Source organism: Solea solea, chromosome 20 (genome assembly GCF_958295425.1).
Source record: "Solea solea chromosome 20, fSolSol10.1, whole genome shotgun sequence".
NCBI classification, from domain to species: domain Eukaryota; kingdom Metazoa; phylum Chordata; class Actinopteri; order Pleuronectiformes; family Soleidae; genus Solea; species Solea solea.
The window spans coordinates 7,338,952-7,356,797 of NC_081153.1; the positions used below are offsets into that span (position 1 = coordinate 7,338,952).

General features: G+C 40.2%; 1 protein-coding gene across 2 annotated transcripts; it reads right to left on the minus strand.

The window, feature by feature from the left end:
- Positions 1 to 390: 390 nt before the first annotated feature.
- zmym4.1 (zinc finger MYM-type containing 4, tandem duplicate 1) lies at positions 391 to 17,460 on the minus strand. 2 transcript variants are annotated; one of them, XM_058619510.1, is made up of 27 exons: positions 17,202 to 17,460; positions 14,685 to 15,393; positions 14,144 to 14,287; positions 13,431 to 13,507; positions 13,114 to 13,263; positions 12,428 to 12,666; positions 12,171 to 12,348; positions 11,447 to 11,650; positions 10,408 to 10,558; positions 10,198 to 10,313; positions 9,408 to 9,584; positions 8,405 to 8,555; positions 7,678 to 7,850; positions 7,442 to 7,571; positions 7,070 to 7,186; positions 6,925 to 6,950; positions 6,301 to 6,442; positions 6,063 to 6,175; positions 5,425 to 5,650; positions 5,109 to 5,339; positions 4,893 to 5,002; positions 4,622 to 4,799; positions 3,762 to 3,913; positions 3,503 to 3,617; positions 3,164 to 3,412; positions 2,799 to 2,928; positions 391 to 2,010 (listed from the first exon to the last, which is right to left on the minus strand). In XM_058619510.1, the coding sequence occupies exons 1-27, from the start codon at positions 17,277 to 17,279 to the stop codon at positions 1,764 to 1,766; spliced, it is 4,713 nt and encodes a 1,570-aa protein (XP_058475493.1). In that variant the 5' UTR covers positions 17,280 to 17,460; the 3' UTR covers positions 391 to 1,763. The 2 variants fall into 2 exon arrangements, with proteins under 2 accessions (XP_058475493.1, XP_058475494.1); XM_058619511.1 differs by lacking the exon at positions 17,202 to 17,460 and adding an exon at positions 17,071 to 17,147.
- Between the last annotated feature and the right edge of the window lie 386 nt (positions 17,461 to 17,846).

Below are 17,846 nucleotides of genomic sequence, written 5' to 3' on the forward strand. Positions count from 1 at the left end.
TAACTGATTGAAAGAGCAGTTAGTATCACACTCGTAACATTCTGTGCTAAATTCAAAATACTTTAAAACAACACATCTCTTAAATTTACCATTTTAGATTAGTAGAGTAATAAATGGGTAGTAGAAAAAAAACATGTTTTTCTTAATAAATTTGATGTTTTGGCCCAATATTGAATTGCTAAGAAAAAAAATGTACTTGTCGATCCCTAAAGACTCACCAATGTTTATAATTGTCTTGTCAAAACATATACTTGGCTAATGTATGAAATATTTAAATTCAATAATAGTCAAATCCTTTAAGTCAAGTTCTGTGCATATTCTGTCAAAACTAAGAAAGAAAGCAAATATTCAACACTTAAATTCAAAAACCTCTGCACCTGTTAGACAACATTGTTTTGAATAACTTTTTTTTATTTAAAAACAACATACAATAGAAAATATACAGAGAAGTGGGGGTTAATATAACCAACATGTACATGAGGGAAGAGAGTGTTGTTTTTCCATTCTTCTTATTATTATTTCTATGAACTTGTAGGGTCATAATTTTGCAGAAATGTCCATGTCTCAGGATGTTGCTCTAGATGAAACAGCATGCTCAAATTAATAACTCAAAAGCTATCATCACATTCAACAAAAAGGATAAAATTTTTCCTCAAACTGAATGGCATTCAAATCTCGGCAAAGATTTTACTCAATGTGTTTAAATCAATCCAAACATTTTCTCAGGAACGGTGATCAAAATTCAGCCACTTTCAAGGGTTGCGGTAAACAGTAAGAACATGAAAGATGATAAATCACAGACTCACTCATTTTAAAGGCTAGTGACTAAAAGGTCCAGTGTGTAAAATTTAGGTGAAGTCACGTTTGATTTGGCAGAAATATAAGATACAATAATTACACTTTTTTGTAAGTGTATAAATGCCTGATTGTTTGAAATCCTGCATTATCTCAGCCTCTTAAATTTATATTCATAAATGTATGCCTCCATTTTAAATCAGCATGTTTTTACATTAGCCCACAATGGACAAAACTAAAGCTCTTTTGAGATTCGATTAATCTGAAGGCTACAACGATTCTCCACTTGGAATGGAAAGGTGAAAGATATTCAGCAACAACATGTAACTTCACCAATCAACGTCTCAAATTTTTACACAATGTACCTTTAATCTTTTCAAAGTAAAGTTGTCTGAAAAAGAAATCAAACGAGATATTAGAATATAAAATGCTTTGCAACAATTAAAAAAAAATTGGCCACCAATGTTGGTTTGTTTTTCGATCAAGGGACTGAAATCATGACATGAGAGGGTTTTCACGGGTGATTTTACACAAACTAGAGAGAAATGTTTTCAGCTCGTCTCCTGGCGTGGACGTTCACTACAAAACACCAAAAAAAGAATAATCTCATTTGTTTTTAATTGTAGCTTTTAAGCTCCTCAATGTTGACTTGTTTACCTATCACAAAAAAAAAAAACACACACACACAGTTGCACAGTCTCATAACACATGGAAGTAAACAAAAGGAGCGATATCGATGAGAAGCAACCATATGGTGTGAAATTAAACACTTGTGTGTCCTGGTGAGCCGGAGCCGAGTTTGCATGATTCAGCACATCATGTACAGTATGTGAGACTTGTAAGTGCTCATTCATGATTCTTGGGTCTTTTCAGTTAATCTACAACCGTTTCCACCACACACTGCTACACCAATACAAGGTCACTTCTGTTATTTGTTTTTTTTTTCTTTTGCGATTGCTCTTCCATCGTCACTCTGACTCATCCTCTTCCTCCTCGTTAGGTATAAATGCTGGGTCCTCAGTGCTGTTGGGTTTAGTCTCTCTCTCTTTCCTCGTGGTGAGATGCAGCTCCCTGACGGTGAGGATGCGGGTGAGCATGGCGTCCATGGTGCTGTCGTCCAGCGCGGTGGACGAGAACCACAGCGGACTGTTGGGGACGCAGCAGCGCTCGGGGAGAAGGTAGAACACATTGGTGCGCTGCTTGACTGACTCCGAACTGCGGGAGACAGTTGAGAAGGACATTTATGTTTAATTTGAGTCCTAGTTTTGTGACTGTAATTGAATGGATATGAGGAACAAGCTAAATACAGGGTTCCCACACCTTGGTTGACATGAAATTCAAGGTCTTTTCAAGGACTTCCTAGGACCGAATGTACGGACACAGCTTAAGATGGGAGGGCTACATGTGAGAGCTGCTCTGTATCTGGACAAGTGATTGTCCTTGGGACAGCCTTTGTAATTATCTTTGGTGAGCCAGAGATCTTGGAATTTGCATTTCCCAGGCATCACCGCTAGTAATTGTGAGTCAACGTTTGCTCTGTGTAGGTCTAGTCTATGTATACCAAGCAATGCAGGGCATGAAACAGTAGGTGGCGTCATAACTACCAAGGTAGACATTTACCTAAATATCAACTTATAACTTATTTCTTGCACAAACGTCAAGCACTTTCTATGACTCGCGTCTATTTAGAGCAATGTTAAATTGAAAAAGATTTTTCACATTCACATTCCATAGATTTCAAGGAGCCGTGGGAACCCTGCAAATGACTACTTTTAGAAAGACAGTGCTTTAATTCTTTAATTCCTCCATTTCATCGACTCGTCTTTCCCTGTGTGTATCATACTCACTAGTTGGGTCCATTAGCCCCTTTTAATACAGATTATCTTTAACTAGATTTTTGAAAATGTGGTTTAAATTCTATGGAAACCTAGTTATTGATTTATGTCCAGATTTCCTGGACCGCACGTGCTGAAAAGGCCAGAGAAGCTCTTCATGATACTCACCACTTGGAAAGGTAAAACTCATAGAGTCTAACAGGACAGCGGAGGGGGTTCTCCGTGTTCTCCACCATCTCCAGAATATCCTCTTTACTACCCTCATCCTCTTTACGCCTCTTGGCTGGAACCTCTGGATCTGAGGACAAACCAGCAGATTAAGCGATGATTAAAATTATCTTTAGTGGCAGACAACCCTAACAAAGAACAGATTTGGACTCAGATTCATGACATGCATTGAAAAACTCCACAAGTTCAGCTTTATAGCAACTGCACAACACTTTTTATCTCTTTGGGAGACACACAATTGCTAAAATAATGACTATTTTACAACTTTTTAACACACACTTAGGCGCTGTGTTACATATTTGTACCCGAGTCTGCCTCATTTGTGGATAGCGGCGGGTAGAAGCGCAGGAATGTGGTCTTGGTGCTGTCCAGGTTGGTTTTGGTGCAGCGCATAACGTGGGCAAAGGACAGCTGGCGGTGCTGCTCCACCGTGGTGAAGCCAAAGAGCTTGCAGCAGAAGTAGAGCAGTGTGTTGAGGAGGACGGTGGGGGAGTAGGCGCCCAACTGCTTACAATTCCAGAGAAACTCCTCTTCCACGCGGGAATGAACGTATCCTGTAGAGAGAGGCGGGATACGTACGAGTGGGTACGTCTTAGCTAAAGACAGAATAAACTGACAGAATGAGGATGTCAGTGACAACTCACCACTGGCTGTGATCGAAGGTTTGAAGCCTTTCAGCAAACTGGTGAACTCAGTGGAGAACTTTTGGTAGAAGCGATCTGTGAATACGTTCTCCACCCGACCGTTCTCAAACAGGTACTGCAGAGAGGAAAAAAGGGCTCCAGGTTTAGAAAAGGTGATGAAAACTAAGACTATGGTACTATGTCAAAACTGCTCGTCAACACAAATGTCCCGTCAGCCACTAGCACTGCAACAACATAATGAGAATAGTGCTTTTCTTGCCTGTTGGATGCCGAGGCAGAGGTAGAACAGGCTGTCAGGCGAGTACGGTTCTCCGTTTGGTCGTTTCACCTCCGAGATGAAGCAGCACAGTCCGTAGCTCAGCTCGGCTGTGGTGCATTTGAGAAGGTCCTCCTTTAACTCCATGGGACGTGCTGGGATTGAGATATGAACGGTTTCAAAGTCATCTCTGAAGATATCCACGTTTGATATTGAAGCAATATTTTAAAAAAAATTATGTTAAAGGTAACAGTTAAAAAACACTGACAAACCTTAATCCAAAGCCCCATTCACATTACAGTGAGGGATAAAATGGTGCTAAATATCTCTATATTTTTATAAAGCTTTTATCTGTCATTGTTCTTTTAACTGTGTTTCACCATGTTTCCTATTTTACGGTTTGTCTTGAGAGTGTTGAATGTGTTAATCCAGATTGAGCAGATCTTTAGGGTCACTTGTAAAAGACATTTTAATCTCAGAAACATCTTCTACCCCAGAGTTGTGGCTGCTCTAAATCAGGCCAAAAAACATGCAGCCTAACACCATCACTGCCACTCACCAACTTCATATATATAAATAATCATATAATGCACAATCACATGCTGTTATGTAAACAGTATTTATTTTAAGGCCATTTAACTGAACAGTATACTCAAAAACACTGCAGTCATTTTCCATTTGCACAACATTGTTGCACAGAATATTTATTTAACTTTGTCCAAACTGTTCTGAGCATCTAAAAACCTGCAAAACCTCATCTCATTACACTGTACAATTGTGTGCGTTGCAATGACAATAAAAGGTCTATCCTATTAAATTCTTCTTGGTAAAATGAAAAGGTAAAAGAAGAATCAGAAACTTACAACCAACGCGTGGCTTTGCCAGGTTTGGCTGAGTTTGTCTCCACTGGATCCATCGCTTCCAAGCGTCGACTCCATACTGACTCTGCAGTTTTGGTGTTTCTAAGGCCACAGACTTTTTGGAAGAGCCTTTCGGAGACGACTCTTCAGTTGCTTTAGATGATCGCTGCCACTTACGACCCTTGGTGAAGGCGAGAGATGAGAGAATGATGGCTTAAGGACAAGTAGGTTAACTATAAACCCATACATGGAACCAAATCTAGATTAAATTTACCCGCTTTTCTCTGGCTTTCCTGGGAGCTTGTCTTCGTCGTGAGGCTGTTGGCGGAGGACTCGGAGTTTGCTGGGAACGCTCTCTCAGCAGGGCCATCCTCTCCAGAGTGTCTGATCATTTCAGTGCGGGAAACATCAAAAACAAGCTGGTGTTACAAAAAAAAGCTTTCAAATTAACTCTGAAAACATGGGTGAAGGAGCGTGGAGATCTCCTCACCGACTGTGAAGTCAGCTTCGATGTCCATGGGAGGTGGAGCAGGAGGTGTGGGCTCAGAGTAAGGCTCGTTGTGGAGACCCACAGGAACGTCTACCATCGGGTTGAGCTTCTCTTGTGTGTACAGTCGACTCGGCGACCTGATTCCTGCATCAGAGGAGTTGTCCTCCCAGTTGTTGAGAAAACTGGCCAATTCTTCTGTATCCAAGTCGTCACTGTAGTTACTGGTATGGTCTGTAAGAAAAAAACAGGGGAATGATAAAGGGCAACATGGTCATGAATTGTTTATCCAGTCCTGAAACAAAAAAACTTCTCCCACCATCTGGCGCAGATGCTTCATGTCTCTCCGTCTTCTTCTCCACCACTTTGGCCTTTGGTTTCTCGTCTTTGTTGCTCGCCTCAGTTTGCTCTGCCACCATCTCTGCCATGAGGATGAGCTCGGCCTCGAAAGGGTCTGACGGGATCTTCTCCTTGATCTCCTTGATGGTGTCTATGATGCGCTCAGCGTTGTTTGTTGTCACTGGAAGGAGGATGGGCACAGGCACCTGTGGGGGGCAGGTGAGTGGAGTATGAGTGTATGAATTCATTTTAGAGACATAAATATAAAATGAGTATGATTTGAGTCTGAAATGCTGATTTCTGAGGCACACATTGAATTTAAAACTGTCTTTGTCTTTTTTATTTAAAACATCATTTGGCATTTTTGCTTCAAACTTTTCGGGATATGTGTGATATGTTACATGGCGCCCTCCGTGGCTGACGTGTTTGCGTCGTCTCCCTGGCAACTACTTTGTTTTGTATATATTGTTATTTTCTGATACTGCATTTACTTTATATAAAAAAGTATTTTTGTGATTAGGGGGATGTGCAAATTAAGAATTTCATTATGCAGAGTGACAGTCTGTCTTAACTGAACATATGACAATAAATATCTTGAATTTAAGAGTTTTGACGTACTGGTATTGGAAGGCCCACAGGTCTGGGTGTGTACTGGCTGTACATGCTCATGGGCACAGGGATAAACACCGGCACTGGGACAGGCACAATCATCATTCTTGGGAAAGATTGATCTATAAAAAAGAAAAATAAACAATGTCTAGATTAACCCGAGTAAAAACAAGATGGACAACAATATGGTTTTAGGAACATAAAGAGAAATTATTCTATAGCAGGAAACAGGTGTGTGGCTGCTTACCTGTCTGTGATTCAACATCAGCCGTCTGAATCTTACAGGAGACTCCTTTGTTCTGCACCAGCGGTCGACAGAGAAGAGCCTTGTTCTTCAGTATTTTTTGATGAGGAGGAGGAGGAGGAGCCCTTTCAGTCTGAATACTGGTCTATACAAGAAACAAATAAATGTCCAGAATGAATCATCTTCAATACTCACAAGTTTATTTTTTAGTCGTTATTTGATAGATTTTCATACTTATTTTACATATTAAATATGTTTCTGCTATAACTATGCTGATAATCGAGTAATCAGTTTGAGTGTTTTTTCAACAATTAAAAACCTATTTTCTGATATTTCAGCTCCTTAAATGTGAATATTTTCAGGTTTCTTTGCTCCATATAAGAGGGAATTCTTTAAAAATTAATGATTTTGGTTTGTGGATCAATAACATTCTTTCGCATCTGTATTCAACATCAGCTAACACTAGTATTTACAAATGTTTCTAAAACCACAGCGTCTGTGAAGTCTTTGTAGATGTCCAGGTCATTGGATCTTGTTTACAAACTACTCTCCCGAGGATTTATCAGCTCTAAAGACAGAAGCGAGGCTTTCATCATTCGTTTTTAAACACACAAATCATCAACTTACATGTGTAGAGTTCTTCAACTTCGAGCCTGTGGAGACAAAAGAAAATTCTGAATTATTTACAATCAACACTCGCAATTGATTGCAAGTAAACATAAACTAGTTTTTTATTATTATTGTACACGATGACAACGCGGCACATAAATACCTGTTCTCGACCGTGTTTGCCTTGTGTTTTGCTGGTCAGAAGAATTGCTGTTTTCCACTGGACGGCCTGCAAGTGAGACGACATTGGCGATGACGGGTGTGTCGTCCTCAACTGTACCTGTCGATCCAATTAAAACAAAAACGCGCACGCACACACAGGTGTTAGTGATCCTGCTCTGAAGACTAGAAGAACAGTTATGGTTGAGTTTACAGGCAATCAAGTCAGGCATTGGTATGTTTGGTGCGATTGAAGTTTTTCAGCGTCTTTTGACATTTTATGGACCAAACAACAAGGAATATTTAAAAAAAAAAAAAAAAAAAAAAAAAAAGTCAGACATTACAAATAAATAATTCACACGTTTGAAGACCTCACCTTGTGTGGCCACTTTATCGCAGCAGAACTGCAGCAGACAAGTCAGATCACAGAAGTATTTGACCTCCCCCAGCAGAGGGAGACTCTGCTTCAGTTTCCCTTTGGAGCCGCACGTGTCACACTTCGCAACCTGTGAGAAAAATGGCAGGTGGATGGCAACCAAGATCAGCATCGTCTCTATATGTAACTTGTGACTTTAATTAAAATAAAATAAATAAATAAATGAAAAGACTTACATGGCAGAAGAGCATGGTGTATTTGGACCTGCACTCCTCAGAGCAGAACTCCTCTGTGGAGCCTCCGTACTGAGCCGTCACCAGCTTCTTGGAGACACAGTGGCAGTAGACGCACGAGCTACAGTGTTTGCCCCAGTTTTTAGCCAAGTCGTGTTTGAAGAGGAGCTTACAGCCTGGAGGGAGGAAGAGGAGAGGAACCCAAATAAGACTTTTATGTTTAAAGCTTCATCCACATGACTCAGGTTTCTTTTAAAAATGTGAAAATTCTAATGGTTTAGCATGGGTGTGCCCGTTTTTTTTTTTTCTTCCATTAATTATTTATTTGAATTTTCTTTAATTATCTTCAACTTACCCCATCAAGTCTAGCTATATGTATACAAGCGTCCATGTACATACGTGTGTGGGTGTGTGAAAATATATATACACATGAACCTTTGACTTCTTTCTTTTATTCAATAATCTATGTACCACTTGTTTTATAATTCATCTACTCTCCCTGCAACTGCTCAATACTTTTCCTGTGTTCATACCTTGACGAAACAAATTTCTGAATCCACATGACCCCAGGATTTAAAGCATCTGGTTTCCTGTTTTTGGCTCTCTGAAATCCTAATGATAGATCATCTTTAATCTTGAAATGAGTGGTATGTACAGTATGTAGCCTCATTGTTATCAGCGGCGATAACAATCGTTACTCCTTCCATAACAGGTTCATCAGCGTCCTCACCGTCGCTGCAAAAGTAGCAGTCTTTTTTGTGGATTCGTTTGACGTCTCTGGTGATCTTCTCCACCTTGCAGTAGTCACACAGGCTCATCACAAAGTTGGCCGTTTTATACTCTTGACAACATTCCACACTGCACATGAACAACATCTTGTCCTGCACACACACGGGAGACAAAAAATACCACATGTCACTGTTGCGTTTCCATTCACAAGCATGCCCAAAAAACAGGGCAGGAGTTCAACTACAAACCAGTTCTCAGCATAATCTGGATACTTTGACTGACTGATACTTCCATCTTGAACTTTAATGATGATTTTCATATTCAATTGGAACTTGGATTGATCTGGTTTGTTTATCTGTTACACGTGACACTTTATTATAATGTTTTTATATATTATTGTAATATTATTATGTTCTTGTATAGCTGTGTATGTTTTCGCTAACATTTTATATTTTATTTCACTCACATGGATAGTTTGCTTTTATCTCATATTTTCCTTTTTCTTATATTCAAGAGTTGTACGTTTTTTAAGTACATCTAGTACAAAAACAGTGCAGGATTTACAGGAATTATATTTTATATAAGCTCCGTTTCTTCTTCTTCAGGTCCCCAACATTCACGTTATTCTTAATCTTGTGATAAGCGCCACTCTCACTGGTTCGTATCCTGTTGGGACCGAAGGCCTTTTTGTGTGGTTTGTGTACACATGGGTTCTCTCTGTGTATTCCATCTTCCTCCCACAGTCCAAAAAAATGCAGATTATGTTAATTGGACAATCTAGATTATTGTATGTCTCTGTATGTTTGCCCTGTGATGGACTAGCCACCTGTACAGGGTGTAACCCACCTTTTGCCTATGGGAGCTGCTGGTAATATTTGTCACAGATGAATCAAAACTCATCAGGATGACGATACCCGTTTTGTTTTGTTATATTGTGGCGTTACTTCCTTGTTGTATCAAATATAAGCATTTCCTACTTCACCCACACATACAGAGCACTTTACCTTGATCTGGATGATCTCAGGTTTGAAGTTGATGTTGCGGTGACACTGACCACAGTCCAGTATGGGCGGCTCTTTGGAGACGTCTCTCTCGGGCTGTGTGGAAGTGACCGTCTGTGAGGATCCAACAGGCAGCTTGGTGAAAACATTTACCTGTTTGGGGGACTTTTTGAACTTTTCCTGCAACACAAGAGTCACGTTTGTGAGCCACGGCAAATTTAAACACGATAATGTTCCTAATAGTTCCCTCAAACTTGTTTTACAGCTAAGAAAGAAACCCTGCAGAATTTGTTTAATATATTCTTGTTAATATGGAGTTTCCAACCTGTTCTAAAATTCATGTCACAAATGTGTATAATTTGATTGTTCTTATTATTTAAGTTTATACAGTTGCAACGTAGCAACTTTAGCAGTTTTACTGCAGTACACTTATATATATTTCAAATACATGTAAATGAAAATATAAGCTAAATATTAAATACATGAAACAAGATTTGGGATGAACTCATAAAAGTTAGTTTAGTGACAGAACCATTTATGAAGTTTCTGAAAAGATCTCTAAATTTGTGTTTCGCTCCACTGCAGATCAACATGCAGCTTTATTTGTGGAATGAATCTCCCACACTCTACACTGTGTGCCTGTCGCTCAGGCTTTGTTGTACGTGAAAACAGTGAAATAGTGAAACCACCTCTTTAACACCATTGACTGAATCAATGCTTTGTGAAACGCAGACATGGATGCAGTAAGCTGGCTTTTAAGAGTTTATTGTGAAGTTTATCTTGACTAAATTACCTGAAAAGCCATGACACATGGTAGCGAGCAGAAGTTCCTGATGGTGGTGTCTGACATGGCCAGGTGGTACGCCGGCATACTGTTTTTGGCACAATTATCACAGCTCACTCGGGCACCTGTAAAAAAAAAACATGAAATGTTTAACCAAAGGCTGATGATGCTTTAAATGTAAACAAAAAAAAGTCATAAAACCTTTCAATGATGCGGTACCTGATGCACTGACTGTTTGAACCATGAACGCCATCACACAGCTGCTGCTGCAGAAGAGGTTCACGGAGTCATCATTGTTTTTGTTGTCGACAGTCTCGGACAGCAAACGGGTAGTTCGACACATGGTGCAAGGCTGGGTTACCATAGTTTTCTGTAAGAAATGTTTATTTAAAAATACATTTAAAAAAAGTGGATTCACTTTGTTTTAACTTCTTCTTTTGTGCAACTATTATGTTGACGTAAAAGGCATTTTTCCTTGCTTTTTATTGGAACCACTGTCATGTATTCAGTATCAGATTACACAGCGAGGGCTGCATGGCTCGCTTTTATCACAGGAGGGTGAGTATAACACAAGTAACAGGGAGGAGAAACACATGGTGTGTCGCGTGACAGCTCTGTTCAGCTGTTGCTGTGTGCGCTCGATCCATCGTCGTTCACAGCCTCGTCAGCGTGCGGTACGGCCGGACAACTGGACCCATGAGAAATCCGTAAAGAGGTAATTGTCTCGGTAATTCAAAAACTACATCTGTACTGTAAAAAAACAAGATGTGTCACCGACCAACCGGACAACGAGAAGAAAACACTAGATTTGCAGGAGTAGTTTGTGTCAACACGGGAGCTTCTGAAAAAAAATTTTTTGTTAATGTTGTATCTGTTCGCCCCGTGTGTGCGTGGGTTTTCTCCGGCTTCTTCCCACAGTCGGAAAACATGCAATACGGGGATAAGGTCAATTGGTCACTCTAAATTGACTGTAGGTGTGAGAGAATGGTTGTTTGTCTCTATATGTGGCCTTGCTGCTGGACTGGCAAACTGTCCAGGGTGTGACCCCACCTATCGCAAAAAAATGGATGGATGTTGTAGCTGTGTTCTGTCATCCGGCAAAAATAGAACACACGTGTATTCTCTCTGTGGGGGTGGGGGATTATTTCATTAATATTCGACTAATTAGACACGTTTAATTAGACACATTTCTGAGTAGTGTTTTTCCTTGGAATACCCATCCCAGGTTTTTGGTTTAAGACCCACATGTTTTCCATACCTCCTTGTATTTGACCAGACAGGTTGCATTGCACAGGGTTTTGTTGCCGCCCTCCATCTTCAGCAGCAGGGGTTTGCTGTGGCAGTAGGAGCCGCAGTTGGCACAGCCAGCCATGGCGAGGTTGCGTAGCGAGCGGAAGCGGCTGAAGCAGGCGTCGCTGCAGAGCTTGTGCACGTTATCGCTCAGGATCACCTCGTGTTTGCTCTGTTAACGTGGCGGCGACAGAACAACAGAACAGTAAGGATGGAAATTTGACTGTAGCAGTACTATCTGTGATCTGTGTCTGATGAACTGCTGTTGCGTTCTTATTCCGGTTCCAGCCATACTTTCTTGGCTGGTGTGGTTTTACTTTCCAGCCTTATAGAAATTAAATTGGGTTCTGCATGCGTCATGAGTATTACATTATTCAATGAATAATATCAATGAATATTTAAATAGAAACGCCTGAATACCTTGCATTACAGTTACAGTTAAAACTCATCAGTACTCAGAAAATCTGGCTGAAAATCCTGTGAGTGAGTGCAAACTTAGCTTTAGGGGAAAAGGAAAAGATTCAATTATGTGAGGTTTTAGAATGTTCAAATTCAAACATAACAGGAGATGTAAAGACATTGCCTCGAATTATGGGGAACTATAATGGTTATGTTATCATTATAAAGGCACAAATGAACAGTTTAGGAAACTGTTGATAAGGGAAGTCGCAGGTCTTTTCAGTTTGACTTACAGAGCAGAATCTGTTGCACATGCTGCAGAGCGACTGTGGTCCTTTTGGTTGTGCTGATTTACTGGCGGAGGCCTTTCTCTTGTAGTTGAATGAGGTCAAACAACTTTGGCTGCAGCATTCCTTCGTAGTTCCTTTAGCATCTGGTGCCAGGATGATGTCCTGAGGACGAAGTATTACCCTAAGAGAGCGCACACAGATTTTTAGTTCAGTTGTTCTACCAGATACTAAAAGTGGATGAAACACAGACACCTTCTTACTTTTGGCAATTGATGCAGATCTTGTTGGTTGTTTTAACGCTGGGCAGAGACGTGGTAAGGCAGAGGGTGGAACAGAAGAGCTCCGTGCAGCCCCTCCTCTGAAAAGCTGTCTGTCCCTTCACCAGGGTCTTCTTGCAGTTGGAACAGGATATGTGCGACGATGACGCCGGGTGGATGACGGGCAGTTGGTGGGACTCAGTAGCAGGAGTCACAGAGTAGACGGATCCGATCTTCAGGTCCTGTTGTGGACATGAGACACGAAACAACAGCAACACAGAGGTCAGTGACGGGGATTCTGGATCCACAGTGAGAACAATGAGTAAAATCAAACCAAATCCTGAATGAGGGTCGAGAATGAGACATATTTTAGGACATAGCTGATGGTAATAATATAGTCGTGAGAGTTTATTTCCGCTTCTTAAATGTGAATATGTTCTGTGTTTATTGTTTGTTTGTTTGTTTGTTCTACAACAATAAACCCAAAATCTTTCAAGACAAAAATTGGAAGATATCAGCATGATTAGGATTGGGAAACACAGATAAAAAAATTTTTTATCAATTAATCAAGATAAAGATAAAGTGTTTAGGATGGAGTGGTTAATGTGTTTCGCCATGTTGAGGATTCTTGACACAAGACAACAAGCCCACTTCTCCATAAATTCCTGTGAATAAAGTGTTCGACTCACCTTGGTCGTGTTTGGCTCCTCCTTCACACTGGCTGTGGATGTGGAGGAATTCAGAGCCTGCTCATACTCTTCGTCTTCAGGCTCGTCCTTAACCTTGACCAAAGGCGGTGATGGAGAACACTTGACTGTCTGATCTGTCCCTAATCCCGTCTACGTGAAGGAGAGAAAGACAAAAACGGTCTGCTCAAACTTTCTTTAGACTGACTTAACTTTAAGTCAACTTCTATGGCAAAATGAAAACCGACAGTCTCCACAAGCTGAAATTAGACATTTCTGTTGAGCACAGAAATACCTGATGATTTGTTATTCATACTTACAGTGTCTAATCTTGGCAACGACAGTTTTACTACTTTCATCCCATTCACGGTGGTCACTGGCGATGAGCTGTCTGTTCCTACAGGAACATAAGCAACACACAGACTGCTTAATTGTGACAAGTACAAGTGTAAAAAATTAAAACATGGCTGTGATTATTCACACTAGTCAAGATATTATATTTTAACAATATGTTTTCATTTAAATCTTTTCTGAGCAGAACATTTTATTTGAAAACTGCTCTCTCTGCACCAAGGCCACAGAGAAAATCAATGATTTTATATCACAGGAATCGTGTTTCTGCTGCTGCCTCCTTTTCAAGTTCAATTATGTTATTCTGAGATTTTGTGTTTGGAATCCTTTGTTCAGATCTACCTATGTGACAGATCTATCTAAGTTACCAAACGAGGCAGCAGTGGACTAGCAACTGCTGTAGCCTGGAGAGCTAAAAACACTGATTTACTCTATGGAATTTGGTGCAGGGGGAGTAAGCGGCTTAGAGACTTCGGTTTCGAGTCAGCAAAGGCTGTTTGAAGGTGAGATTGAGCACAGAATATAACCCCTATGGTATCACAGAGTTGTGCAGGTGTATATTATGTATGGTGAGCCTTTTGATAAATGGCTAAAACCAGTTTTTCCTTCTGTCAACCACATTTTCAATCCCTATAATAATCCCTATAAAACAGTATCAGGAAGATGATCTGCAGCGGCTCACCTGTACTGGTCGCAGCTACAGACAATGGAGACGAGCTGGACTGCATCATGTCCATATCCACCTTCACGTCCTCCTCTTGATCCTCCGATTGTGCTAGTGGTAATATGGTGGGTTTGACGTCGTCTTCCTCCTCTGCACCAGAGACTGAGAGGAAAAATTAAAACATTGACATTAATACAGTGCAACAGTACAACCAAAGAATATGGAGCAACTGTCAAATCACACAAGTCTCTACAGGAGAATCAGAAATCAGAGTGGGACTAAAAAGATTGAAAGGCATCCCAACTCTGTAGCTTTATTGCTCAGAATGTGTGGAGACTAAGTGAAGCGAACATATACAAAAAAACATTCGGGCTGGGTTGAAACCCTAATTAATGTTGGTAGTCAAAAAAGACTTTTGAACAGTACTATAAATGCAGAAGTACCATGTTTTGAGTTTATCTGATAGCCAAGGTCATTGTTAAGATCAGGTGACCTGCAAAAGGTCAACCTCCTTTCCAACAGGAGCATGTGAAACACACAAACGCTCATGTCATTTTACCTGTGTTTGAAATTCCAGGTGAGCGGCTGCTGGAATCCCTCTCTTCCTCGTCCTGTTTCATCTGAGCTTCTTGTTCAATCTGATCCACTGTACCAATGTCCATCATCTCGTCCAGGTCAGCAGCTGTAGAGACCCTCAGTTTACAGCTACGAGGCTCGCTGTCCTCCTGTGTATCCTTAGATTCAATGTCTGGATCCACGTTGCCGTCTGTGTCAGTTATCTCCTCCTTGAGATCAGACGTTGTGTCTGTCATCTCCTCCTTGAGATCAGACGTTGTGTCTGTCATCTCCTTCTTGAGATCAGACGTTGTATCTGTTGTCTCCTCCTTGTGATCAGAAGTTGTGTCCATCTCTGTGTCCTCGCCTTTAACACTGTCGTCCTTTTCTACGTCTTCTTCCTCTTTCACAGAACCTTCCACAGTTGTCCCCTCTGGCTCATCACCATGAAATAAAACTGTCATGAATGTCTGGTCGGTGGAGGACGATGTCGACTGTGAAGGTGATGGACTTTGAGGAGATACAGATGCAGGAGAAGGGACCACATCTGCTTTAGTTTCCATTTCTTTATCAGCAGCAACAGATGCATCATCCTCTAATTGTTCAGATGGACTAGGAGGAGAACCCTGAACAAAATTTGGATCTCCAGCATCCACTTTTTCTTCTGCCTCTGAAACAGCGTCCACGGACTCTGCATCCATCTCCTCTTTTACCTGAGAATAATAATCAACATAATAAATGTCTAATGCTTGATTGTTTCTTTTTTTTTTGTACTGCTAACCTCAACATTTTACTTACAGTAAAGTGATATTACTGGCTTTAAAAGAGAATGATGGAATTTGGTAACTCTTCATATTCCACAGCACTTAACAACAATCACCACAGAACAAAGAAAATAACTTAATCAGTTGGCTTAAATTTAGGGCTGCAAAAATAGAACTTTGTAATAATCATGTATTACAAATCATGTACAACTATTTTGATATTTGAGTTTTTTTTAAATAATTTAAACAAGCTTTCTGGTTTTTCAGCTCCTTAAATGTGAATATTTTCTGGTTTCTTTGCTCCATATAATAAAGAAATTATTAAAACTGAATAACTTCTGGTTTTGTGGACAAAACAAGACAGTTGTGTGAGAATGCAGATCCACTAAATAAAGGAAAAAGCAGAAGTAGCGGTGTGTGTGTGTGTGTACATACATGTCTTCTCTTAGGTAGGTCGTGAGGACAAATTGAAGGGATAGTTCAGATTTTTGAACATTAAGTTGTATGACACAGACCCCAGGAGAAGAGTGGATGTAACGTTGTTAAACCATTTAACGTGGCATTTTGATGCTAATTTCCCTAATTTCCCCGTCTCTGACTAAAACAGGTAAAGCACTGCAACTTGTGACTTGCACAGCTGCCTAAAGTTCAAAAATCCAAACTATCCCTTTACACTTATCTTTTTGAAAACATTTTGGTTGGGCTTCAAAAATGTGAAGGACTTTCTGAGGGTTAAGTCAGGGGAAGACTTTATGTTCGGGATGTAAGGCACTCAGAAATGCATGTCTATCCGACTGCAATCCAATCACAAAAATTCATAATCATTTAATCTGTCAATTATTTTCTCCATTAATTGAGTACTTGTTTTGTCCAGAAAATGACCAGGGTTTCCAAAACGTTGACATGATAGTGTTCTTGAATGTCTTGTTTTGTACACAAACCAAAGTGATTCAGTTCTGATTATGTCTTTATTATATGGAGCGAAGAAACCAGAAAATATTCACAATTAAGCTCAAATTATTATTTTTGATTATTAAAAAATGCCTTGGTGATTATTTCGTATCGTGGACCATGTATTGCCTATCGTACCGTGAATCACCCTGTGATTCTCACACCTAATATTTGAGGTGTTCAGTTTTGCTAAAACAACAGTTTTAAAGTAAACATTCTTGCACACATGCATGAAATCATGCAGGAAACATGGTAACGGATATGGAAAACGGATAAAAACTATTCAGAGAAGCGGTTTCAAACTATTACAGTGCACAACAATGCGTGTGTGTACTGGCCAAAACTAGTTTAGAGAAATAAAATACTGACAACAGCTGTTGTCCGTGTTTAAAATTAAGTTAGCCCGACTGTGGACACTGGCTCTGCTGCAGTGTAAACACAACCAGGCTAACTGCTTTGCTGCTGCTTTAACAACCGCAAACACGCATTAGCGTGACAATGTTGACTTTACTCGTCCCAATACGAGTCGCTTCATTAAACCCATGCATGTTATGACAACGTGATGTTTACAAACTCAATAACCCGCACAGAGGACAACAACTAGCTCACTCGTTACTAGGCTAACCGCTAGCTGTGCGTGTTCTCGTTAGCCCGCTAAAGTTAGCTCGTGTTTACCGTGTAAATATGTTCCTAAAGCACACCGACTGGCCGCTGCGCCAGTTTAAGAGCAGCTCTGGTTGCAGTCTACCTTAATAATGCATTATTAAGAAAGTAAAATGCCGTGACAACGTGCAGGAAATTTTTACCGCGCCAGACTCTTGGACAGACGGGACTTGATTGGTGGCCAGATGCTGGTGTCCATCGGCACTTCCCGTAGCCGCCATGTTGGCTCCAAAATCCCGATGAGAGACTTTTGCAGATAAAGAAAAATAGGAATGCGACTACGCGTTATTACCAACAGGCTCCAAAACCAAAACACAGACTATTATATAACCACTACATTATTTACAGTATCCAGTGTAGCTTGTTGCAGAGCGTGGGTATGTCTTCTTCTCATAATAATATCCAGCCGGTTGTACACTGAGAGGTTTAACGCTGCCCTCTACAGGTAGGAAGCGTGTCTGCCACTTGATATTCTTTACATACAGAGCAGTATAAAGAAATAAATGCTTAAACCGCCTTTATTACAATGTTCTCAATGTTCAAAATTTTATTTTTAAGGGAAAAAATTAAAGCTCCAGGTTAGACATGTCTTCTACATTTTTTATTAGCTCACTACCGACCCTTTGCTGGGAGGGCCGAGCTGGCCAGAAAATATGTGGTCGAAATTGTGAATATAAACCTCTTTAATATTAGTAGTATTAGTAGTAATAGTATTTCTTTTCAGTGCTTACAGTAATAAGGAAGCAATATGGATTTGAAACTTAAATGGATGTTTATTTTTATTTTTT